The 26,795-nt window shown below is 31.8% G+C and overlaps 1 protein-coding gene across 1 annotated transcript in view; it reads right to left on the minus strand.

Annotated features, from left to right (window-relative positions):
- Positions 1-26,795, minus strand: part of LOC129219988 (uncharacterized) — a 101,655-nt gene that overhangs the window by 11,377 nt on the left and 63,483 nt on the right. The window contains exons 12-20 of the mRNA XM_054854311.1: positions 21,350-21,454; positions 20,494-20,635; positions 19,987-20,128; positions 10,541-10,671; positions 9,643-9,771; positions 4,744-4,887; positions 4,581-4,659; positions 3,796-3,893; positions 1,743-2,005 (exon numbers count right to left, since the gene is read on the minus strand). Coding sequence (XP_054710286.1) covers positions 1,743-2,005; positions 3,796-3,893; positions 4,581-4,659; positions 4,744-4,887; positions 9,643-9,771; positions 10,541-10,671; positions 19,987-20,128; positions 20,494-20,635; positions 21,350-21,454 — 1,233 coding nt within the window. The remainder of the gene's footprint in view (positions 1-1,742; positions 2,006-3,795; positions 3,894-4,580; positions 4,660-4,743; positions 4,888-9,642; positions 9,772-10,540; positions 10,672-19,986; positions 20,129-20,493; positions 20,636-21,349; positions 21,455-26,795) is intronic.

A 26,795-nucleotide genomic window follows, 5' to 3' on the forward strand; every position in this document is an offset into this window, starting at 1 on the left:
AGCAGGATCAAAAGCTCAGAATCTATTCAAACTGTGCAAATACGTTTATGTCAGAAAATAATTCAGTTCAACCAAGAAGATTAGCATTTGTATTAGGAGTTTCTTCTATGTCTGGCAGTTTGAAGAGTCGACTTTTTTTTATATATACAGGGTGTTCGGTTTTAACCTGCAAGACCTTTATTTTCGCAACCATTAATACTAGATGCATACTTAAAATTGCAAAAATGTTCAAAATCAGATACAGAGCTAAGATAAATTGAAAGTTTGAAGCAAAAATAAAAATGAGTCAAAAAATACAAAATTTAACTTTTTATACGGGCCCCAAGTCCCCTTACTTATATTTAAGGAAATTTTATCCATTGAAAAATCATTCTAACAAAAAAAATTTGACATTAGTACTACCAATATTCACCGAGCTATGAAATGCAGTGTTTTGTGACTTACACCACTTTACACTCGTCATCAATTACACCTTTTGACGGAAAATATAGCGGTTAACAAGAGTTTTAAATCAAATGTGTGCATATAGTGTGATTTTTCAAATTGTTCAAGGTTGCTTAGTGTGCTTTTGCGTATCATGGCATAGCATTTGCATTCATTTTGGAATAGAAATGAAAAATATAAATACTTATTTACTTCGAGAACCTGACATTCTTCTGAAAGGGCGATAAGTTCCAATCTCATATTTTGTATGGTCCCTTAAAGCTTTAAACTCTAATATCACCTTGAGTTTTGGTCGCACAAATGTCAAGTTTTTTTGTGTCAGTAATAGTTTTCAGTGGAGATTATTTTTCTAAATATTAGTTAGGGGATCCGGGGCCCGTATAAAAAGTTAAATTTTGTATTTTTTGGCTCATTTTCATTTTTGCTTCAAACTTTCAATACCTTAACTCTCCATCTGATTTTTAACATTTTTGCAAGTGGAAGTATACATCTAGGACTAACAGTTGCGAAAATAAAGGCCTTTCAGGTTAAAACGGAACACCTTGTAAAACTTCAATGAGCATGGAAGGAAACTTAGCAATAGCAATAAAAAAAATAAGAAAAAAAATTTTTTTTTTGTTAAAATAAGTAATATTCACAGTGAATAATATGGAACAACCTGTATTAAGAGTGGGTCCTGATGAAATGTCGGCTTATTAGAAGTGTCTGCAATTTGAGAGTGTTAAGGAAGGATTTACTGTACAGCATCAAATAGTTAATGGGGGGGGGGAGTCTGTCAAAAAAGGGTTTAATATAGGAAACATTACAATAGGATGTATTTTACTTTGCTAACAAACAAATAATAAATTTTTTGCACATTTATTAAAAAGTATTTAATAAAACTGTACCTCAGAGATAGAAGGACGTATGTCACATAATGATACTTTTATAGGGAGAGGTCAAACTTTTTGCGAAGGATGGGGCGTGCGATCTTTCAACCCTGGTTAAAAAATTAAAAGGATTCTTTCTTCAGAATTGCGTTCACATGGCTCAATGCAGAATAGGCTTTTACGTACAATGCACTAATCGACGAAAAATCACAATTTTTGAACTTACGTCAGCCTGGCTCTAAGGTACAGAAATGGGCATTATAAGTGTCTCTATTTGAGAATTCATTTAAAGGATGACTTACTGTGCATCATCAAATAGTTGTGGGGGAGGGGGGGAGGGGAGTCTGCTAACAAAGGGTTTAATATAGGAAACATTACGATAGGGTGTATATATTTTACTTGGTTAACAAATAATGTTTTGCACATTACCTATTTCGATAGGGTAGGCCCATAGACGCTATACTACTACTTCCACAGCTGATAGTGTCATATTCCGAAGCAGCAGAATGTGTGGATGAATTCCGCCTGGCCTGTACATTGAAAGGTAAAGTTACATCCTCGTAAACGTCAGTTGTGATCACATGTTGAAGAGATTGGTGCCTTTGTCGACACTTGGCAGGACTTGCAGGAGCAGAAACGCAAGCACCTTCAGTTAACTGAGGAAGTGAAGATGAAGGAGGAACAGAAGAGCACTACACATACCAAAAAGCAAAAATCAAGATACCTTTAACTACAAAATATTATTTCATACACATTAACTCAAAAGGTACAAAAAGGTTAAAGCTATAATTATCTGGGATGGTCTTCAGCAGTTTTAAAACGGACAAATGCAGAAAAATGTGCCGTTTTTAATATTTGTGCTAAGAACTTAGAAAGAATTCTGAAATGTTATTATAGCATGCCTACAGATGAATTGGAAGCAGAAACAGATTGCTTCATTTCATAATAGAAAGGATTAGCGAGCACGGGCAATTGGTAAAGTTTTCGAGGTTGTGTGATCTCACCCATCCTTTTACAAAATGAAGCAATGTGTTTCCATTTCTAGTTCATCTGCCATCTCTCTGTATTCAAGCTATAACAAGTATTCGATTGCAGGTATACAATTTAATCTATTAGGGGCCATTCATTAATTATGTAACGATGATTTTGGCAAGTTTTGATCCCTCCCCCCCCCCTGTAAGGATACGTAAGATTTTTCAAACCAACCTCCCCCTATCCTTACGTAAGATTCCATTTCGATTTCCAAAATAATAAAATAACGAATCTTACCTCACTGGAATCTAAATAAAATTCACTATTATTAAATTAAACCATTTTGTGTAAAGAAATATTTACTAAAAAATTGGAATCTAGAGTAATTTTTTTTTTGTATATGATGGGATACTAATTGAAAAATAAAACATGCCATACATAGTGTGATTCTTTTATTGTAGCTTACATTATTCATTCTTTGTAAAATAAATAAAAAAACAGCTCATCCTAATATGTTTTTTACCTTTCAGACTCAAATGAAATACAATCCCTGTCAAACAATTTGACTGAGCGATTTCAACTGTAAAATATAGAATTAGAAAAATTATGTAAGAATGAACTTGAACCCCACCCCCCAAAGTAAAGGTTTGTAGAGAATTTTCCAGCCCCCTCCCCCTTGGGACCCTTATGTAATTAATGAATGTCCCCTTACATGCATCATGGATGGCATTCAAAACTTTTTTAAATCCCTTTTCTTTTAGTGTAATGTTGAGTGCTTCGTGCGCAAAATAAAATGCTTGCACAAATTAAACTTGGTAAAGCATTGCATTGCTATGACTACAATGAGATATATCATTTTAAAAACTTCCAAGCAAATTTTTACAGTAAATTAATTTTCACATACAGTAGTATTCAATCATAATGAGTCAGTATTTGACCCTACAAGTGTGAAAGACAAATTGACTTAAGGCAAGAGATTTGTTTACAGCACAAAGACTTGATTTAGGAAAAAATGCTTTCAAAATTTGACAGCTTTATATTTAGTGGCCATTTATATAAAGTCAATAACCAAGCTGTTTATTTATTCTTGTTGACATAGTAATGAAGTCTCTTCTTAATTTAACTTTGGTAAATTCACTATGCAGCACAGAAAAAAATTCTGGATCCAAAAATATACCTATCTGAAGTGCTTAAGAAAATGCTGCATCATTTAAAGGAGAATTTTTAATTCAAGCATTTGCCTATTGTGAATAATAGCAACAAAATAGTAAATATACAGAGAAAATTTAGAACCGTTTTGGCTTGACAATACAAGCTCTCAAATTCAAGTAACTCTGCTAATAACAAGAAAATAACACAAATGATGGATATTTAAGATAGTCTCTATTATAAATAACAATATTCAACAAATCTATCACTTGATTACACATAATTCATCCCTCAATGCAATTTATTGTAATAACCACATTACTTGCAAACAATTTAGCATATTGTGTGCTAAAAAACTTACACTTAAAGATGAACTTGATTGGTTTCTCTCTAATATTGAATTTTCTGATGAAGAATTTGGAAGTCCTACCAAATTTAATCTACTGGCATCAACTGTATCTAAAAAGAAGAAACATTTTGTCAAAATAAAACCCATCATGAAATTTTTCCAAAATATAAATCAAAATAGAGGAAATTGTTTTACAAAACAGAAATTTTATTACAATTTAGATTTATAACATATAGTTCACAAACGTACAAAATTTTGCTTCTGTATGCAAATCAAATATTTACAATAACATGCCTACAATTGATACAAAAGAGTGTGTTTTATTCAGATTTCCAAGCTCAACGTTTAAAAATTTTACTTAAATTGTAAGAAAAAAAAGGGCAAACTAAGTTTATTTAATTAATATTTTTAAATTGTGTACAAAAAGAAGAACATTTTATTATATTAGATACTAGCATGTTTAACAAAAATTATAACAATTGGATCATTCAAAAAATGCTTTAGTTTTGAAACTCCTTGAAAAAAGTGAAAAGTTAGATTTTAATAATCTTAATGAAAAACCATCCTGTCCCCCCTGCACATAATATCAGATAAATGCATCAATGTGCCTTATTCAATTTTTATTTGCATGAGAATAAAGCAAAACAGAATTTACAAAACAAGAAATAGTCTTTTCCAAATCAATTAGATTTTACACTCAGCAGTTTTGTTACAAAGAACATATTCGTTTTTCCCAGGAGAAAACTACATGATTAAGTTGCATTACAGATTAACTAGGAATATAAATGAAAATTTACCATTGCTGGAAGTATCTTGATCTTGTTGACAACTTTTCTCTCTTTTTAAAGTACATATTTTTTCTTCTATGTCTTTCAGCTTTGAAAATAATTTACAAATTTAATACATAAGTTATTCTACAATATTGTATAACTTAGTATTTAACTTCAATAAAAAATGTACCTTGGTTGTAGCTTGTTGATATGATATCTTCCTCAACTTACGAACACTTTTGCGAGCAGTTACATCATTGGCAAGTCTAAATGCAGCTGAAGTAATTTTACTTTGAATTTCGTAATCCAATTCTAAATTATTAATAGTTTCCCTCTGAAAATATCAAATATAAAAACAATGAAAGCATAATTCTGATTATGCAACTATACAAATAAAATCATGCTGTAATTAATAATGAACAAATAGCATTTTCAAACAGGGTTCATACACTTGTTGTAAAAAATTCCCCGACTTTTCCAGGTCGTCTTTTAGAAAATTACAGGTTACTTACTCGCATTATTCAAATTTGTGTAACAAAATTGTTTAAAGTAGCAATGGGGAAGACCCAAAACTTTTCCCCTAAAATAAAAAAAAAAATTCCTTGGAGATTTTTTTTTTCTCCTTCAAAATTTGTTAAGAAATAATTGTTTTGACAGGGTTTGTATGCTCAGGGAAAACTTCAAAATGTCAGGAGAAAAATTTCTCAAAAAAATCCTTGGATCTTTTTTTTTCTCTCTCAAAATTTTAAGTTTTTTTCTATGCTTTAAAAGTTCAAAATTTTAAATTTTCATTTATTACTTGTCGAAAGCAAAATACTTTCAACTTATTCGAACATTTCTTCGATGTCACCTGTCATGCGTAACATTAGCATTTTGCTGCAATTGTGTAGCAATCTTTAAGCATCTGCTTTCGGTTTACAATTCTTCTCTTTATTTTTTTATTAAAATGCAACACAAAACATATTAAGCAAAATACAAAACTATTTTTTAGTATAATTATGGCTGATTTATTGTATCTATCAGCATACCATATAATGCATAATAAAAATTAACATTAGTCGATCATAGGCCGATGCCAATTATCACCAGTTTTTTTTTTCTTCAGCATACTAAAGGATGCTTTCATTCAAGGAATTGGAAATTTCCCTGACATTTTTCACTATGTCATTTTCGCTGACATTTTCAAGTTTTCCCAGAGCATACGAACCCTGTCAAAGATTTCAGTTTAATTTGTTTAATAGCTGTACTTGCACTGCGATGCCCATGCTAATTATTAACAGAAACCCCTATGTATTAATAAAAATCTCCTCCCAAAATTTATTTTTAAAAAAATCCTTTTCTTTGACTAAAATGCATACAACTTTCAACCTAAGATCCAATCATATTTTGTGTAGCATTAAAATTTCCCATTAGAATAACGACAGCTGCCCCTCAAAGGACCTTATCCCCTATCCCAAAGAAAAGAGAATTTAATAAAAAGATACACTGAAATTAGAACAAAAAAAAAATGTGTCTACCATAGAAAAAAAATTATAAAAATTGACATTGCAATTAGAGCATAATAAACTACTTTCTTCCATCACAAAAATTCCCATTTCAAAAAAAGAGCAGTCCCTAGCAACTAGCAACAAAGTCTCTTCTTGGTAGTGATATAGCCTTTCAATGTAAAAAATGGCCTAAGTTCAATCTGAAAAGTCCTTTACCAAATTCGTGGCCTCCAAACACGGAACAATAACATAATGATCAGTAGCTCAGTTATTTAATTTAGCTTAACACAGTACGATTTAATTTTGTACTGAATTTCAAGACTGAAGGAGCTGTACATAGAGAAAAGAAATGATTTCCTTACTCTATGGAGCTATAGGATCTACTGACATGTACAAACAAACAGACATCCTCTATTTTATTTATAGGTGATTGAAAGGGATGGATTTCTTATTGTCCTTTGGCAATGGGAGACATATTTATTTCCATTCTTTCTTAATAATAAATACAGTAGATCCTCGTTTTACGTGGAGGTTACGTTACACGGAAACACTGCGTAAATCGAAACTGCATAAATGAACACCTAATACTAGTGCTAAAATATGGGTTTGGTTCCATAGATAACAAAATATTTCATTCTAGCGATGACTTATTGTATAATAAGTTTAATGTGTACTTATATTGACTTTTATGCACAACATTCATAAAGAAAACATAAATAAATTTCGTGTCCTGTTTAAAAAAAAGGAGCTGGCTATGAAAGTCTTTTGGCAGTCATTAAGAATTTTTCTCTGTAATTCTTTTCAGAGCATTAACGCATTCATGATCACTTGCGTCATTTCCATGATAGAATCTTTCTTCACTAACAAATCAGAGAGACTTTTTCTATTGTCTAGGAATTGCTCAAAATTTTCAATGTGAACGTTTTTGGTTGTGTGTCACCAATGTCAGTATCCTCTTTGGTTTTGTCCTCCTTTGTCACTCCTAAAAGCTTTTCTTGCAGTGAGTTCTGAATTTGTGATTTTAATAACTTTACTTCTGGAAAGAGCTTTGAACCAATCCCATAAAATGTCTGCAGTGGTCCAAGCTTGATTATTAGCATGCCAAAATGCAGTTCATTACATGTAATATGCAATCTTTAGGAGTTTGAATTTTGAAAGAGGGAAAAATTTTATCTGTTTGCATTGCCAATTGCTCGTAAAACCGAAACTCATCCACGTAAAATAAAATAAAGGTAAAACGAGGGTCTACTGTAGTACAGTAGACCCTCGTTTTACGCGGGTTTATTTTAAGCGGTTTCGATTATGCGCTAGGGTGGAACGAAAAAAAACAAAAGTTTTTATTTTCGAATTGTAATAGTGCAGAAAAGTTGCGATTGGTGAAGACTTACAAAACAAAACAAAAATTTTTAGAATCGGATAATATCTTCTGATCCCGCAACGAGCCTAAAAATTTGAAAAAATGGAAAATTTCATGTGTTCTTAGAGATTTTTTAAAAAAATTTCTCCAACGTTTCTTTTTAATACTCTAAGACGGAAAAGTTACGATTGGTGAAGCCTTCAGAAATTTTAAAAAACATATTGAAATCAAATAATACCTTCTGATCCAGGAACAAGCATGAAAAGTAAAAAAAGGGAGAATTTCATCTTTTCTTAGTGATTAAAAATAAAATTGTTCTTGTTGTTTTTTCCCCCCGGTGTTACAGGGAAAAGTCTTTTTAAAAACCCTATATTACACATAAACATTAATTTATTTCTTGACTATGCAAAACTACCATTCTTTACAACAATGAAACATTTTCAAATAATAGAATGTTATAAAATATTTACCAAATTTACAATCCAGTATACAAGTCTTATTGTTTTAAGTGTTAGTTGTTGAAGCTAATTTATAATCGGATTTTTTGGAAAATTCGGGCACAATTGATCTGGATTTCAATGTTGCTCTTATGTAGCCATCTTTTGATTTAAATCCACACACTTTGAGTGAAGCCTCCGTCACTAGCTTCACACATCTTTCGACAGCTTGCGTATGGCAGGGGAATAGTTTTATATCCCAGTCGGGTATAGTGCCTGTTGCAATAAAATTTTCAATGTCTTTGTTAGGAACTTTTCGAAGAAAAGGTGGCGAGGATAGCTTTGTCGTGTTCCAATTAATAATCTCTGTGTAACCTTCTGCTTCGAAATTTAGAGATGGAATGACAAAGTTTCTAATGCTTTTGCCTTTAGAAACAGATTCCCTGGCTTTTAAGACGTTTTTAAAGTTCTCTTATGTGCCTCCTTTCATCAAACACTATTGCCATTAATAAGTTTTCGGGATGCGCATAGAAAGAGTTTCTTTCAATGACAGGGTAAATTACTTGTTTTAGATTGTCATTTAAGTATCGACAGGTTTGAGTTGATCTGTAAACATGAATGGCACCGTCTGTGAAATTTTTGCGGTTCTTTATTTTGCCAGTGAGGCGTATTAGATGCATACACTGTACTAAGCGGCATAAACAAATATGAGTATCGCGGGATTAAAGGGCCATGTGAACAATTTACAGGCAGGCTCTAGTACTAAAATATCACATTTGTTTTATATACAAACGTTCTTAAATTAGTATTTCATACCGAACTTATGAGGATCGTTAAACTAAAAGAAAAAAAAGCTGAAAAAGGGCTTAAAGTTTACATTTTTTCAAACATGTAGGTTCGTTGCGCGATCGGAAGATATTGTTTTATTTCAAAAAGATATTTTTTTTTTCGCTTTGAAGTCTTTACTAAACGTAACTTCTCCGGTCTGTAGCCTAAAAAAGTACATCGATCAAAAAATGTTAAAAATTCAGAAAAATCTGAAATTCCCAACTTTTTCGATTTTTTAAGCTTGGTTCTGGATCAGAAGGTATTATTCGATTTCAATTTTTTTTTTTTTTTATTTCTGAAGGTTTCACCAATCGTAACTTTTCCGTCTTAGAGCCTTAAAAAGAAACATAAAACAAAATTTTTGAAAAATCACTAAGAAAACACGAAATTTTCCATTTTTTCAAATATTCAGGCTCGTTGCGGGATCGGAAGATATTATCCGATTTTAAAAATCTTTGTTTTGTTTCGTAAGTCTTCACCAATCACAACTTTTCCGCACTATTACGATTCGAAAATAAAAACTTTGTTTTTTTCGTTCCACCCTATTATGCGCGGTTTAAGATTTGACACCTTTATTTTATAAACAAAAATGAAATTTCTCAGAAGCAATTGTTTTTAATTAACCCTCAAGAAATGCTTAAAAGGTTTTGGGCATAAAAAAGCACTTTTATATAGAAAAAGATATATGTGAAATTGTAAAGCCGATCCAATACTACTTTGAGTTTTGGGGTTTCAAAGATACAGATACTGCATTTTAATATATAAGATACTTCAAATTAATAACTGCCAGTAGATTTTGATTCAATTAATAGAAGCAGTCTTGGAGACATTTTTTAATTTTACATGTGGTTCTAGTTCCTGTTTGGCTGTTGGTTACTGACAAAAAAAAAAAACTTTTGCTTGAGTAGCCTTAACAGAGTTGCATCACCATTATTTATCACTAAAATATGATATATGAATACATGTATGAATCAACGTACATCTTTATTCTTTGCTCTGCAAATTATTTTATCACTAAGAGTGAAGGAAGTACCAATACGTCTTCTAACTTGAGGTTGAGGATCACCTGGCTGGAAAGGTGTCTCTGGTGGAAGCTCACCTATAATCTCCTAAGAAAATAAATCTTTTACTCAAGAATAATATTATTCATAGTCATTTCCAAAATGCACTTCTGAAATTAAATATGAAACATATCTAAATCTGAAACATACTTTTAAAAAAAAACTTTTTTTTATGATTAATGTACTAAAAATAGGGACGATAAAATGACTCCATTGAAAGTTACCGCACTAAGCGGGAGCTAAGGCAGAACTACAAACATATAGCGACAGCTCCGTTATGACATCCAGATACTGCAGTTTTACCCCTCTCATGTGGGTTCATCAATCTGGAATGATCATATAACCGAGCTAGACGCAGATGTCCTCTCATTGAAGCTGAGATTACCTTCACACAAGTAACCAAAATTAATATAGAACATCAGTGAGAATCCACAACAAGGTGCAGCCCAACTTGTAAAGCCTCTTTGGGTGTCGTAACCTGATTGTCAGGATATGCTTGTAATAAAATCACTTCTTTGAAAGTAAATGGAACAATAAAAAATAATGTTGATAGAAAATATATTACTAATAAAGCATTAAATACGACTAAAATAGACATTCATGAAGAAAAGAAACATGTAGATGTAGACGATACTTCATGAATTCAAAAAAAGTTTGACATTTCACGCCAAGCTGTTGAAATCAATTTAGTGTCACCCTCTGTGGGGGTGAGAGCATTACAATTAGCTTCTGTTTGTGTAGCCAGCATATAATTTTATCAAGAAATTCATGCTTATTACAATATTTAACAGTTGGCTGATTTAATATAAGTGCTTACCCCCTCTTTTAAGCAAAGAGCTTTGAGTTCTTCAGTTTTCTTTTTAAGAGCATCCTCTAGAGCATCTTTTCTGGACTGAAGAGCATTTAACATTTCGACAGTAGCTGCTTTACTTTCTTCACTTAATTCTCCTAATTGAATGAAACAAGGATTGAATATTTAGGTATAAATTGAACACAACATATTTTATTGCCCATAGTTTCAAATGCATATTATTCATCAGCGGAACATAGATTTAGATGGGATAAAAAATCCTTTAAAATGCCCGAAAAATACAAAACAAAAAGGCCTAAAAGAATAAAATGTCCTTAATTCCTCCACTACAATCATAGACGGCCAAGTGATCAGGCTCCCTTTCCCGACTGATGAACTTTTTTCTTTCTTTTCTGAACTTTGAGTTACAAGAGATACTTGTAACTCATCATAAAAGCTTGGTTCAAAGAAGGGATACTGCACAATGATTAACAACTTTTATGAAACGTTTGCTTTTCCTAGCTTTTGGCTCACGAGTTTCACAAAAATGTCTAAAACAAAATATTGGTCAACAGACTAACTAACCAGTAATGATGTATGCAAACAACTTTTCTCTGTTCTTTTAAAAACAAATTGATATAAAAATAAACTAGTAACGAGTTTATTTTTATAAAAGATTTGCCCATAAACGAAAAAATTGATGCTGTCAACCTTTTGATTGCCAAATTTATTAAGAGATGATGTTTTATTTGTCAAAATACTAAAGTACATAAATAACGGTATTACCGTGTTACCCGCATTAACTGGCATGCCGGAAAAAAGCAATGTTGACCAGCATGCCGGGAAATTCGAATTTTCTGGCATGCCTGATAATTCAAGGTTTATTTTTGCAACAAAACAAAGGTAAATTACCCCATTCAGCAAGCCACTGTAAGGGGAAAATAAATAAATAAATCCAGAAAGTTACCTTCTTTCAAAAAAATGTGAGTTGCAAAAATATGGGCTTGTTGTTTACGGCTAGTCATAATAAACGGATTTAATTATATGCGAATAAAGTACAGTAGATCCTCGTTTTAAGCGGGTTTATTTTACGCGATTTTGATAAACCGCGGTTTAAGATTTGACACCTTCATTTTATTTCACGTGGATGAGTTTCGGTTTTAAGCGGATGCGGTAATGCAAATAGATAAAATTCTCTCTTTCAAAATCTAAACTCCTAAAGACAGCAGATTACGTGTAATCAACTGCTTTTTGGCATGCTAATAATTGAGCTTGGGCCACTGGAGGTGTACTCAGGCAGTTCAGTACTCAGTTGTACTCACTGAAAGAAGAGCTTTTAGGAGCGACAAAGGAGGCAAAAATCAACGAGGATACCGACGTCAGTAATTAGACCGGGATCTGAAGGGGGTTCAGCATGCATGGAAAGGCTGACGCAATATTATTTCTGATTATTGTTACAGGCACGATGGTGATTATGAAACCACATGTCGTTGCCCCCTTGAGTGGTCGACAACCCCCGGGGGAGGGGGAAAGCAGTGGCGGAGTCGTTTGCTAAAACACTCAAAACTCGCGAACTATTTGAGATAAAACACTGAAAAAAGTGGCAATCGACGCAACAAAACAAGGGCTTCATGAAAGCTAAATATGATTATTGACCTATCTTTGTTGGTTTCTTAGTAAAATTCCATTTTTCGCAAACAAGCAAAAATTTCGAATAAAACACGCATTTTTTTTTTTTTCAAATTATCAAAATTATTTAACAGTTTAGGGAACCAATAAAATCTTAAATGTCATTATCCAGTTTGTTTAAAACTTGTTACTTAATTATTATCAAAGCATTGAAAAGTGAAATAAAAGCAAGCTCAAAAAGCATTTGAGGTAATTCACAAGAAAAACCAAGTTTGCGGAATGTACCTTGAAGACTCGACATAAACCAAAGTAAATTTTGTGGCTCTCCTGTTTTGGCGGTTTTATTTCGTAATATTATCAAAACAATGTCCCAGTTACATAATTACTTAATAATTTAACCTTTAACACATTATAGCTGCTTAGTATGGGTCACAATGGCACTTTTCAAAAAATTAAAACATGCATGTTTGCAAGTACGAAGTAATTACGGAAAAGGATAAATGATCAGGATAACCCTTTTGCACATTTTACACCTGAGTTATGAAACATAGTGAGCGAGGCTATTGCCACTATTGCCACATAAGCAGCATCAAAATTTCAGTGGAACGTTAAAGAAAATGTGAATAGTCTCTAATCCAGAGAAGTCCTGCAATGGCAATGTCTTCCACAGCGACTGCAAAACAGCAAAAGAAACAGCAAAAAGTCATTCCCATACAATAAGCTCAATGCTAAGTTAGGTTCATCAGAATGGTTCACTGAAGCAAAGCGATTGGTCCGATTTCGTGAATGTAATTGAAAATGATACTTTTCTTGCAGCAAAACTCTAGAAGAAGCACCCTATTTTAAGAACAAAGTTTAAGTTATTGATGGAATGACTCTGGTCTATAATGTCCCAAACACTACTTTCAAATGCAGCAAAGATTTTGCAGGTCTCCAAATAAAAAATAAAATAAAATTTTCTCTCCAATAGTCAAACTACACGAGTGGACCTTAAACACGATTGGTACATTTCACTGTCGTTTTCATAACTTGAAAACCAGAAATTCAGGAAAGTCTCCTTCGCTTATAAAAAAAAACATCACTACGTACCAAACGAGTGGTTTCGTGTCATAGCCACACATTCCTGAAAATAAAAAGAAACCTTTAAAAGTACATTTCAGAGTATGTAATATGTAACATATCCGTTCCTGCATCCAATCAGCTTTTGGTGTCTGGTAACTCTGAAAACGAAAATGAATATTATTTAAAATCTGAGAGTCAAGTAATAAATTTCTCTGAAATGCTCGAGTTCAACCAGGACGAAGCACGCAAAATCCAGCTTCTTGCATATGATTCAGTGCAAAATAGGGGAGAAAGTAACTAATAGTTTATAGATCAGAAACTAATGAATTCTTATTAGCAATCTTTGTTAAAGGACAGAGGTTGCCATATCATGTGCTGGTTTGTAGAAAGGAAAAGAGCTTTAGAATGGCATCTTTCAGGAGCACTTACGGAAAAAACATCTAAAATTTTACAAGCTTTTGATGCATTTTCCGACTGCGATTCAACAAGTAAAATAGGAACAAAAAAGTATGCTTTCTCTACCAAAAAAGTCGGAAACTGTTTTTTGTACACTAGAGTTATCATTAAAACAATATCTGAGTGCTTTAGAATTACAACTGTTAGAAGCTGTATTATAAAAAAATTGTCAAGAAAATAGGTATTTCTTGCGAATGCAACCATTACACACACTAATTTCTAGTCATTTCCATCAGAAATAAATATAATATCATTTCTACCATACTTCTGCAATTCTTTCCAACATGTGCTAAGAAGTATTGCTCACCTTTACTCTATTGAATCAATTCCCTTTTACCTTAGCAGTGCCTTTAGATGTACCAAGTTTGGGTTTCACTTGAATGAAAATAAAACAATAAAGTCCCACACCTTATGATGCAGCCAGTGTTACCAGAGAGTTTAATTCCACCCTGCACAGGCAAGAACTAAATAATCTTGTAAATGTTTTATTAGTAATTCATCTTGCTGTTAATACTGTGCTATTAAGGTTAAAGCAAAAACCCATAAACTACAAAATACTCGAAAGAGAACGATTCAACAGAACACTTACAAGTCAATAAAAAAGAGTATGATCCAGCTTTCAGAATTCCTGATATATTTAATGCTTTATGTATGCATATTGATATTCTGCAATTATTTTTTAATATGCATTATTTTACTAATTTTATTGAATTAGTCTTTTTAGAACTCTAGTGTATAATTTTATATTTATATTCGTTTTCATAAAAGCTCAAAGATGTTTCTCATTTTTTTATATTTAATTAGAACATATTATTTCTTGTATCATTGTTCTTTGTTGGGTAAATTATAAAAAACAATATCCGCAAAACAATACCCGCAATATTATTTTGTGCAAATTGAAAATATAAATTAATAGAAATAAATTAAAATTATATTTGAATTTAAACTACTGTGGGCCTGGTTCCCTAGTTCCTCTCAAATTTAAAGTAGTATATAACAAAATTAAAGCCATAATTGAATAATAAAAATATACATTGCAATTAGAGCATAATGAACTACTTTCTTCCATTACAAAAATTCCCATTTCAAAACAGATAGCAGTCCCTAGCAACTAGCAACAAAGTCTCTTCTTGGTAGTGATATAGCCTTTCAATATAGAAAAATGGCCTAAGCTCAATCTGAAAAGTCCTTTACCAAATTCGTGGCCTCCAAACACGGACCAATAACATAGTAATCAGTAGCTCAGTTATTTAATTTAGCTTAACACAGTACGATTCAATTGAATACTTTGCAATTAGAATACGTTTGTAAACTAAAGAATGAATAGTTCGTCATAAGGATAAGGCGGCTATTTTTTTCTCCTTAGCATACTGCCGTTTTATTCAGTGCTTACATTTTCTATTTCGCTTTTTAACGCTCACGTTGGCAATAATTAAGTAGTTTTAAACAAACTGAATGATGAAGTTTCAGATTTTGCTGATTCCCTAAACGGTTGCATAATTTTTAAAAAGAACTTATCTTTGGAAAAAAAGCTTTTCGTATTTTATTCAAAGTTTTTGCATGGCTGCTAAAAAAGGAATTTTACTTATAAACCAACAGAGATAGAACTATAAACATATTTAGGTTTTTCAAGCCCTTGTTCTGTTGCATCCTTTTGCCACATTTTTAGTGCTTTACCTCCTACGGTTCGCAAGTTATGAGTGTTTCAGTAAACGGCATCCCCCTACTGCTTTCCCCCTCCCCCGGGGACGACGACATGTGTTTTCATAATCACTATAGTGCCTGTAACAATAATCAGAAATAATTTTGCGTCAGGTCTTCCATTCATGCTCAAAACCACCCTTCAGATCCTGAACTATACTACGAATAATGTTCGAGCTTGCTACTGTCATTTTGTTTTTCAACGCGTTAACAGTACTTATATAGTTTTAACAAACTGAATAATGATATTTAGGACTTTATTTGAAAAAAAATCAAACAATTTTGATTTGGAATTTATTTTGGTCAAAAAAACGTTTGTTTTGTGCATTTTATTCAAAAAATTTTCTTGTTTGCGAAAAATGGAATTTTACTCAGAAACCAACAAAGATAGGTCCATAATCATATTTAGCTTTTATGAAGTCCTCGTTTTGTTGCGTCGATTGCCACTTTTTTCAGTGTTTTATCTTAAATAATTCGCGAGTTATGAGTGTTTTAGCAAACGACATAGACGAATAATAAGAGTAGACCGAGCTTTCTCAGACTTGCTGATGAAAAAATTGGTTCATGGATACATCATGTGACTGGTGGAAGGCTTGGCAAAAACTTTGGCAGCATGGTTGCTAGATGGCAACGTTATCTATACTTTGGCACTCGACATGTATTTTAAGACGCAATGTATTTTCATTGTAATTTTTTTTCCAGGTGCAGAGATTGAACTGTTTTTCTTTTAGTTATGCATTATTTTGTCATTAGTTTTTGATCACAGTTTTCGGTAACTTTTATTTCATTTGGAACTGCTAGGTCAGCGTTGGCGTGAACGTAATGGCGTAAACGTTTTGCTTTAACGCAAAAATGTACTAATCGGTATCCTAAATTGAATATGTAGGTAAAAATCTTACCGTTTGCTGATTCTTTTTGGGCACTTGCATCTTTAATTGCTTAGAGAGTTATTAAAATTGACTACAAAAAATACACAATACTATCTAAATGAAAAATTCACTATATTAACAAAATATTTACAATTTAGAATAACAAATTTACAAATTGGACTCCATAAAATATCATTCTTCCGTGTTCCATCAATTCTATTTATTTTATTTCTCGCGGACCTTGATCGTCTGCTACGATCAACGCCCGCTGTTGCTAGGATATCCACCAGTCACATGGTTTGGTTTATGAGCAGCAAAAGGGTTGCCATAGCTCAGTCTACTCTTATTATTAGTCTATGGCAAACGGCACCCCACATAGCTTTCCCCCCTTCCCCTGGGTTGTCCCCGGGGGGTGACGACATGTGGTTTCATAATCACCATCGTGCCTGTAACAATAATCAGAAATAATATTGCGTCAGTCTTTCCATGCATGCTCAACCCCCTTCAGATCCTGGACTAAATGTACAATAAAAAACATTCACATTGAAAATTTTGAGCCATTCCTAGACAATAGAAATGATCTTTGATTTGTTAGGAAGATTCTATAATGGAAACGTAAGTGATCAGGGATGCATTAATGCTCTGCAAAGAATTACAGAGAAAAATTCTTAATGACTGCCAAAAGAATATCATAACCAGCTCCTCTTTATAAACAGAACTTGAAATTAATTTATGTTTTCTTTATGCATGTTGTGCATTAAAGTCAATATAAGTACACATTTAACTTATTATACTATTAGTCATCACTAGAATGAAATATTTTGTTATCTACGGAACCAAACCCCTATTTTAACACCAATATTAGGTCTCAATTTATGCGGCATTTCTGTGGAACATAACCTCCGCATAAAACAAGGGTCTACTGCAATCAATTCAGAAGCAAACAAAGTTACTGCGATTTGTTCATAATTTTTTAAATAAATTATTTTAGGTTACTTTTAGAGAGGTAAGTTTAATTTTTATTTCTTGAATAGCTATGGTAAATTCTTTAGCACTAGTTTAAGGGCGGTAACTTACTGCTTAAATAAATGCTTAGTTTTAATTCAATTTTTATAAAATTATTCGTTATTAAACAATATTTTCCTTGTTAAAATAACAAATGACATTGTCAGTAAATGTTTTACAAAATGAAACTTTTTGTTAATACTAATAAGATATGTATAGAACTCATATTCACTTTTTAGCTGAAAATATATTTTTTATAATATTTTTTCCCTCTATATTTGATTTTTCTGGCATGGCGGAAAGGACCAGGCAAGTGTTATTGAAAACCTGGTGACCTCTGAATTTTGCATCATGCCGGATAATGTGGGATAATACAGTAGATGGTTTTAGCAAAAGCTCCAGAGAATGTGAAATATGTAAATTGTGTCTGAGCATTTCATTCTTTTTCCTTTATTTACAAAATATAAGAAACTCCAAACCTCTAGCTTTAATGTAAGAATGAAACTCTAAAATTGATATTATGAAATGAAGAAAAGATAACAATAACTCTTGGAAAAAATAACAAAACACAGATGTTATATAAATCCCTCAAGATATTATCAAAAGTTTATAAATTTATCATTCAAGCCTTAAATCTTAGTGCAAACTTTAAAAATAAATCAACATATCATTTACATTGAATTAAATTCAAATTTAAATTTAAACTAAGTAAATTTGGGTGCACATGGCTAGAACACTGATACAGTTGACTCCCAAAACAACACGATCCAACTTAAGCGAAATGGCTATAAAAGGAGTTTTTAAGGCACAACAAATTTTAGAGCTAAAGCGAATTTCTCGCTCCCAACATAAAAATATTTGGAAAGGAATGTGCTGCCAAGTTTTGGCTTTGTTGTTGACTACTAATGATTGACTTCGTGAATGTACTTTCATTCCTTCAGCATCACTGACTGCGGAAGTTCCCGCTCAATGCACTATAAACATGGCTTTATTGGTGAGTATATATATCAACACTCCTCACTTTGTATTCATTTATTCTAAATATAAAAGGTGATGAAATATTGTGGCAGCTAGGCACCCTGTTTCATCTAAAGTTTGAAGATGGAAACAAAAAGCAAAAATTTGCGAAATGGTAATTCTTGATACACTTGAACAACTAGAAAGTGAGTCGAAGGTAGCACCACAATTAGGTATGAGTGAATCTTTAATACGTACAATTAAAAGTCAAGAAAAGGCAATCCATATAAGTCTAGACCATAGTTTTAATATGAAGCTTGTAGAATAGTGTTTAAGCAAAATGTAAACAATATGAAATTGGAATCTGCTCTCGCATTGTAGATTATAGATACCCATAGAAAGATAGAAAGAGGGGTGTTACCATAGAATTAAATGTCATAAAAGTAAATGCGAAACTTATGTATTTAAAATATATTAGAATGACTATCAGATTGCGCAGCATAAATCATAATCTTCAATTCTAAAGTTATAAATGTAAATTATTATATCTACTGTATAGAACTCTTACAGTGCAGTGCTTCCCCGTAGCAAAAAGTTTTGTAGCTCTCTGCGACAAGCTTTTAGAACTTCATAATCTGTCTGGGCGATATATCTCCAAGTGTCGCCAAATTATAACACCACTTGAGTTTACATCGAAATAAACCATGATTTCCCCCCAAAAAGGGGCAAAAGACCCTACAATTTAGAAAAATCCGAATGCAATCAAAATGGGAGGTGCACAACTAGACCCCACTAGGAATCTACATAACCAAATTTCAACTTTCTAGGACATACCGTTCTTGAGTAATGCGACATACATACGAACATGATACATATATAAGTACATACAGATGTCACGAGAAAACTCGCTGTAACTAGCTCGGGTATCGTCAAAATGAATATTTCGCATGTCTATACGTTCTTAGGAACTTATCCACAAGTCGAAAAAACTCAGCATTCATTCAGGGGTGAGTAAAATGGAAATTGATGCCAATCTTTGAGTGAAAATTTTTTTGCAAATACAATACTTCCTTTTTGTAAAAGGGAGTAAAAAAAGAAAAAAAAAACAGACTATGAATTACTGAACCGCTAGATTTGTCAAAAGTTTCAATAAAGAATTGTTGCTATTGATTCAGTCCATTAAAAATTCAACAGAAGCATTTTCTGTGAACTGAAGCCGAGGACGTATCGTTTCAAACGCCTTTTGTATTTCGCTTTTTGATGGATAGAAAATTCTTGTAGATTTTCACTGAAATTAAGCAGATTTGGGAGTGAGGATATAAAAGGGATAACTAAAAGAATACCATCAGATAAAAGGAATAACTTGAAAAAAAAATTTTATAGGGCAGGCTACAACCAAAATTTGAAAACATCTTACAGAAATTTATAAATTCCAGAACGAAACAACCACTTGTTTGTCTATTCCTCAATTTGAAATGATTTGCAGGGTTTGTAGTGACCCTACTGATCTTCCTTTTTCTTCTGACTTTACTTTTTGTCACGCAAACAATCTAAAGTGGAATAAAATCTCCCTATGTGTCTTGAAAACTATTTCGATATATAGGATTTTCTCAATATAAAATTTTTCTAGGAAATGAACATGACAATTGGCTAAAATTTGGATATAGGTACAGAAAATATCGATGTGATGCAATTCGATGTATGGGGGTTCGACTGTATTTATAAATACACTAAACGTATTATTTGTAAATCAAGCCCAAAAATATTTCATTCAACATTTTAACTGAATATTACCTTCAATTATTATTGTTGGCAGGCTGGCAGAACTGGTACTCCTACTAATATTTGATTGTGAGCTGGCCGGTGATAAAGATTGTACACTGCGACTAAGTTCAGATGCTATCTGGCTCAAATTTCTCACAGCACAATTACGGCTCTAAAAAAATTACATCTGTTTTAATCACAACAATTTTCATAATATAAACACATAATAAAAAGCATACTTAAATATATTTCAAAACTTATGTTGGGTTAAGGTAAGTACTGAAAGATTAATAATTGATTTAACAGTTTTTTTAATAATACCGAACTGAAAAAAGATATTCCTTGCTTTATTTTGTTAAAATGAGGAAAGTATTAACTACATTCAGGTTAGATATTTTAGAATATATTATGTTTTCAAATTAAACTTTGATGTTTAAAAGAACCCAAATTTTTACTTTTTTATTTTAATTACAACAAATTTCATAATACATATATACTACAGACAAAAGCATACTAAATATATGTTAAAACTCATACTTTTCGATGGTTACGATCCAAATAAAACTGGTGTTGAGCAATTGCCATAGACCAAATGCATTTTGCAATGTTTGGGGATGCAGCATACCACACATAAACAGTTACATTGGCTGGAGCAAGAGCTCTTCTACTGACTGACACTCTAAAAAAAATTACATTTTTACTATGGTTTTATTTTACCTCCCTTTTAACAGTGAACAATTGAACAAGTTTTATATTATAGAATCACGTTCTTTTTGTGTGAGTGTAGAGATACACAGGACACACAGGAAATAACAGGATAAAATCCTTCATAATTCAATTTTAATATCTTAAAGATTGAATAAGTAATGATATATCTCTTGTTCTAAGTTTAGATCTCAAATAGCAAAATAAAGAGTATGTGTACAGAACATGACATATACATTGTAAATAAAGACATAAGGTATCTATCTGTTCACTCAACTCAAAACAATCTGCAAGTATGAAAAACAGATACAGTGAGCAGATAACTTTTTAGTTATCTAATGTTTTCTGCTTTTAAATATGTATTTATAAATGCAAGAGGTGAAGTTCATTCATTAATTTATCTGCAAACTTCGAAAAGAGCCAATTTTAATTAATGATTATCAGATAGTGTTTGCAGCAAATGTTATGCAAATGCAGAAAATATTAAGGTTTACTCTAAACATAAAAATAAGTACTTTTACTGCCACTTTTGTAATAGAAATACCTTGAAAAACATGTAAAAAGATATCAATTAAAATTTTCCCTCATCCAATAAGCAAAATGACAACTAAGATAAATTTCGGTATAACATTTTTTTGATTGTAGCCTAATTACATTTGCAGAGAAAACAGAATTTTATATTTCTTACTGTGTAGTAGGATCACAGATTGCACTAGATAAGTCATCAAATTCTTCTACAGGCTCTTCTATGGCATCTTCATAAAGGTTAAAGCTGCTGAGGGTATGAACAACTCTGTATAAAGGAAAAAAATGGTTTTGAAAATGCATAATGAAAAAATGTATTTCACTTCAGTTATGGATGATTACAGCAATAAATCTAAGGAATTACATGATTAAAGAAGAATACAGAAGGGTTGATTCAACCAATTTTCATTTTATTGAAGTTTGAAATTTTCAACTAAATAAACATTCCTATATAGCATAGCTGCCAACCTCAAGATACAAAAAATAGGAGCACTTAAGGGAAAAAATAGGAGCACTGAGGGCTAAAATAGGAGCATGAAATCGTGGCCTGCGCAAAACCTTCCTTCTGTACCATAAGTTTCCATAAATTCTAAGCACTTATAAAATGCTTTTCTAAATTTTTATGTTAGATTTTCAACAAAACTACAACCAAGTTTAAAACAAAATTATTTTACATTAAAAAAGCAACATTACATAGAAACATATTGAAAAGTTTTAAAAAAACACGATTACTGTTTGATTTAATAAAACTGCAATCCTTTTTAAAAATATGCTTTTATACATATTCTACATGCATAAGAACATATTGAAGATTTAAAAAAACAATTATTTCTTATACTTGGAAGTAAAGCAACTTCATAGTAAAGGTCAAGACTCTGAAATTTTGAAAGTGGCCAGTGGCACTTGACTCCAAAAACTTAGTGGCCACCAATGTCATTAAGTTTTGAAATACAAACTGGAGAGGGGGAGGCAGTTTTTACAACTTCCCTTTAAAAAAAAAAAAAAAAAAAAAAAAAAAAAAAAGAGAGAGAGATAAAATTTCCCCTTCAAGAAAATTATTGAAAAAAAAAAAACATAACTTTTTGCCTTCTGTTACTTTTAATAGTTTGTATTGAGACAAACAACTAATTCTGTTTTCGGGAACTTAGGCTATTAATAGTCTTGTCTACTTCATGTTGCAAATGACAAAACATGGCAACAACGCGAAAAAGTCAAGACAATAGATTTTTGAGTTTGTTGCATTAAAAGTAATTATAAATAATTAATGAGCCTTAAAAAAACTAAAATTTAGACGAAATACGAGTTTTTAGCACATTAGAGTCTAAACCAATGAAGATAGAATAATATTCTGAAGAAAAAATTTAGAATTTTCCGAAAAAAAAAAGCCTATTTTGCATTATTTTCAATAGTTTGCATTCCAATAAACAACTAATTCCAATTATGAAAACTTGGCCACTTAAGAGTCTTGTGTACTAAAATCTCGCAAATGACCAAATATGGCGACTAAGTCAAAAATTCAGATATAAAATTTTGAATTTATAGCATGAAAATAATTCAAAAATAAAAAATCCCCATGAAACTACAAATTAATTGCGAATTTTTAGCACATTCGTGTCCAAAGCAATAAGGATAAAATGAAATTTTAAATGTTATAACTGTTTTCATATTTCTCAATAAAATTATTTAAACTAACCAAAAAAAAACATCTTGCAGCACATTTTGCTTATTTTCATTAGTTTGCAGTTAAAAGAAACACCCAATTCTGCTTTGTCTTTGAAAACAAAGGCGCTTAAGTATCGTCTGCTAACTTCCATCTTGTGAATGACCAAACATGGCGGCTACGTTTTACAAGTAGCTGAAATGCTCGATGAAAAAACGACGATCTCCAATCGGCGCTCCCCCTCAGTGTTTATCCTGACACTAAGCTTCCAAAGCATCAAATTGTCTTCTCTTTTGTTGAGTTTGCGCACAATTCCTGCCTTCGAGGATAGGGAATCTTCTTTTAGAGGATCTTCATTTTCCTCAAAAATCGAAAAGTGTACAAGCAAAATTTAAAAAAAAACGGAGTTTTTTGGTAAAAATCGGATTTTCGGAGTACGCAATAAAAATCGGAGAAACTCCGGGAAAAACGGAGCACTTGGCAGCTATGATATAGTGATGTAAAATACCCGGGTATTTATTTTTAGGGGTAAATACCCAGGGTATATATACCTGGGTATTTATTTCAAAAATTTATATTCAACTAAAATACTTTTCTGTATATATTTCACTATGTATATATATAACCAACTATATACAAAACAATAAATGTTTGCCTAAAAATTGTATTTTGATCACATATTTAAAAAATTATTGTGTGAAACAACTTAGCAATCTAATATGATATTCACATTAAATGTGTTGTATATGCCTAATCAATGTTGATAGCGAAATTTCAGATATAAAAAGTCATTCTACAAAAAGTAAAAAGCTTTACTGGTTACAAAAAAAAAAGCGAACATTAATTTTTATGTCATGCATGACATCAAAATGTAATGAAATGTCGCTCAATTTATTATTACTATTTATTTATCTATATGTTTTGCAGAAATTTCCTCCAAATCAAAAATGTTCAAAATCAGACGTAGGGTTTAGATATTAAAAGTTTGAAGTAAAAATAAAAATGAGTCAAAAATTACAAAATTTAACTTTTTATACGAGCCCCAGGTCCCCTAAGGTAATCATCTCCATATGTTTTAAGAAAAAAAATCATCACCTTTTGATACAACCTAAATTTTTTTTGAAAAATGTGCAATTACTAGGGGATTTACTCTGCCTTCGGATAAATACCCCAAAAAAATATTTATCTTCCCATCCTTCATCACTAATTGCGTGTATTAAAAATAGTTGGAATAAATTTTCATCATGAAGCACCAGGGAGAAAATGCAACTGAGCAAGCCAACAGAAAACAATATTTTGATTTCTATTTCTTTTGCTGATTAATTTAAAAACTGTTTCTACATTTGCCACATTATCACTTAAACAGCGATAAAATAAATAAATGAGATCAGAGTCTTATTTATTTCTCAGATTATACTTCCAAACATCCATCATGCTTTTTTTCCCCCCATTTTGGATATGAGTAACTTAAATTGTGATTTTGAAATCCTGAAGTTCATCATTGAATTGTTTATACTTCTCCAATTATGACATTGAAAAGAAAGATTCTTTGGTTCATGATATGTTTCTTTCTTAATTTCATCAAGTCTTTCAATAAAAAATATTATAAACTGTGTTAATACATATGTATTTATCAGTTTCACCAATTATTTCATATTTAGATTTTTAAAAAAAATACCATTCACTTTCTGCATTTTTTTGTAAAATACCCAGTTTTTGGGTATTTACCCAGGTCTTGAGTAAATACCCAAAAAATATTTACCTACCTGCTGGGTATTTACCGGATCCACATCACTATTCCTATACAGCCTTGATTTGAAACAAAATAATTTAAACTGTTAAGTTTTCAATAAAAATACAAAAAAAAAATTTTTTTCGCAACTTTAAGGTGCTAACAAAACCCAATTCATTGACATTGGAAGCCACACATTGTTGCTCAGTAATGAGGAATTTCCACAAAAAAGACAAAGGGTAGGGCTGCTTAGGTGAGTCGAGTAATAGAAAAAGTTAAGAGCTACCTAACTTTCTCAATGCTGATAAGGATGTCATGATTACCAGTTATCCTAAGCACAAACTAACATCTCTTGTAAAGTGTCAGGAAATATGAAGTCACAACAGTGAGTGCTAACGATGGTATGCCTGCTGATTTCTCAGGTGCAAAAAACAAGAACAGATCAGGCAAAAAAAAAAAAATGATTTTTTATCATAATGTATTTGCACTGAAAGCATGTTTTTCAGATGCAAAACAATTAAACTTTTAGCAGCAACAAACAAAATTTAGTAAAAATAGGTTTTTCAAAGATATAAGAACAACACAAAGTCTAGACACTCTAGAACTGCCTAGTTTTTAGTAAACCTATACACAATCATAACAAACACTTTATACACTTCAGAATATTTAGTAAAATCGGTAAATAGATAGTTAAGTTTCAATCTCTTGTTACTTCCTTTTACAAAAAAGTAAATACTGTATTCTCGAAAAAATTCACTCAAAAATTGGCCTTAATTTTCAATTTGCTCATCCACGAATGAATGTTGAGATTTATTTTTGATGCAACCACACGTGGCCTAAGGACGTATAGAACAGCGAAATATTCATTTCGACGATTCCCGAATTGATTACAACGAGTTTTCTCGTGACATCTGTAAGTATGTGCGGATGTATGTGGCATAACTACATATGAAAACAATTGGGAAAAAAACGGAAAATTTCTGAAAAAAAAACGAACGTTTTTTTCCGAAGGAATAAATTTCCACTTCGGAAAAATTAAAAAAAAAAAATTTCAACTTTTCACAGTTTTAGTTGAAATTTTCAGCAAAAAGTGATTAGAAATTTCTCACACTTAAATTCTGATGCAATTTCTGACCCCCCCCCCCCCCCTTTTTATGTTAAAATACTGTCTAAATACATTGCAAGTTGTTGTATGGCAATATAATTTGCAGATAGATAAAAAATTGTTTAATAAAACTTTTTACAAAAAAGCTTAACCTTAGTGAAGAATTTATTTTCCTTCTTCATAAAACAAACAAGCATAACTTTAATCACAAAACTATGTTTCTGCTAATTGCGAACCAAATGTACAGGGTGCGGCAAAAAAAACCGGGGCAAGCAATTTTCTAAGAAACTTTATTAAAAATAAATAAACTAACGAAACACAAAAAATAATATGAGAAGACCTTTAGAAATCATTAAATTTAATTAGTTTCAAACTAGCAGTCTTTTGCAGTAACACAGAGATGCAACTGCTTATTGAAATTTTCAATTAAGGGCAGCAAGTCCTTTTATCAATCCTGTTCTCTATAAAGCAATTGGTTTAGAGAGTTCAATTTTCTGTGTAGTTTAGGGTAGACATTTGACTCTAAACTAGGCCATACAGTGCAATAAATGGGATTGAGGTCGAGCGAGTAGAGCATCCACTCAAAAGATATCTTGTCAAAAACAATGCGCTAGGCACCACTCTTGTCTTTTTGGCCATATGAATCGGCGTGGAGTTAAATTAAAATGTCCGGTCTACAATGCTGAAGTGCTCTGAGGCCCACAGAAGTACAATAACTTCTAAAATGTCCTTCTGGTTCACATTTTGATTCATTTTACGGCCCTCATCCACAAAAAACTAGAGATTTTTTGTCGCTTGTCCTGATTCCATCTTAGTTCAGATTTTGGCGATATCTAACACTTTCTAAGGTGCTTGGAGTGTCTACCAAGGGCGCCCATATGCAAAATTTTAAGGGGTTGGGGCTCTGATATTTTCCTCATGGTTTAGCAGGATATTTTTCCCATGGAAACCGACTTTAGTACAGATTAGAGCTAACAAAATTTAACATTTTTGATAACTAATTCATTAATGGCTGGAGAAAAAATGTTTTTTATATTTTTACAAAGAAAAACAGTATTAAAAGGAAGGATGTTCTCATTTCCAAAGGGGAGGGGCTTTGAACCCCCACTTTC

This window comes from Uloborus diversus, chromosome 4 (genome assembly GCF_026930045.1).
Source record: "Uloborus diversus isolate 005 chromosome 4, Udiv.v.3.1, whole genome shotgun sequence".
NCBI classification, from domain to species: Eukaryota; Metazoa; Arthropoda; class Arachnida; order Araneae; family Uloboridae; genus Uloborus; species Uloborus diversus.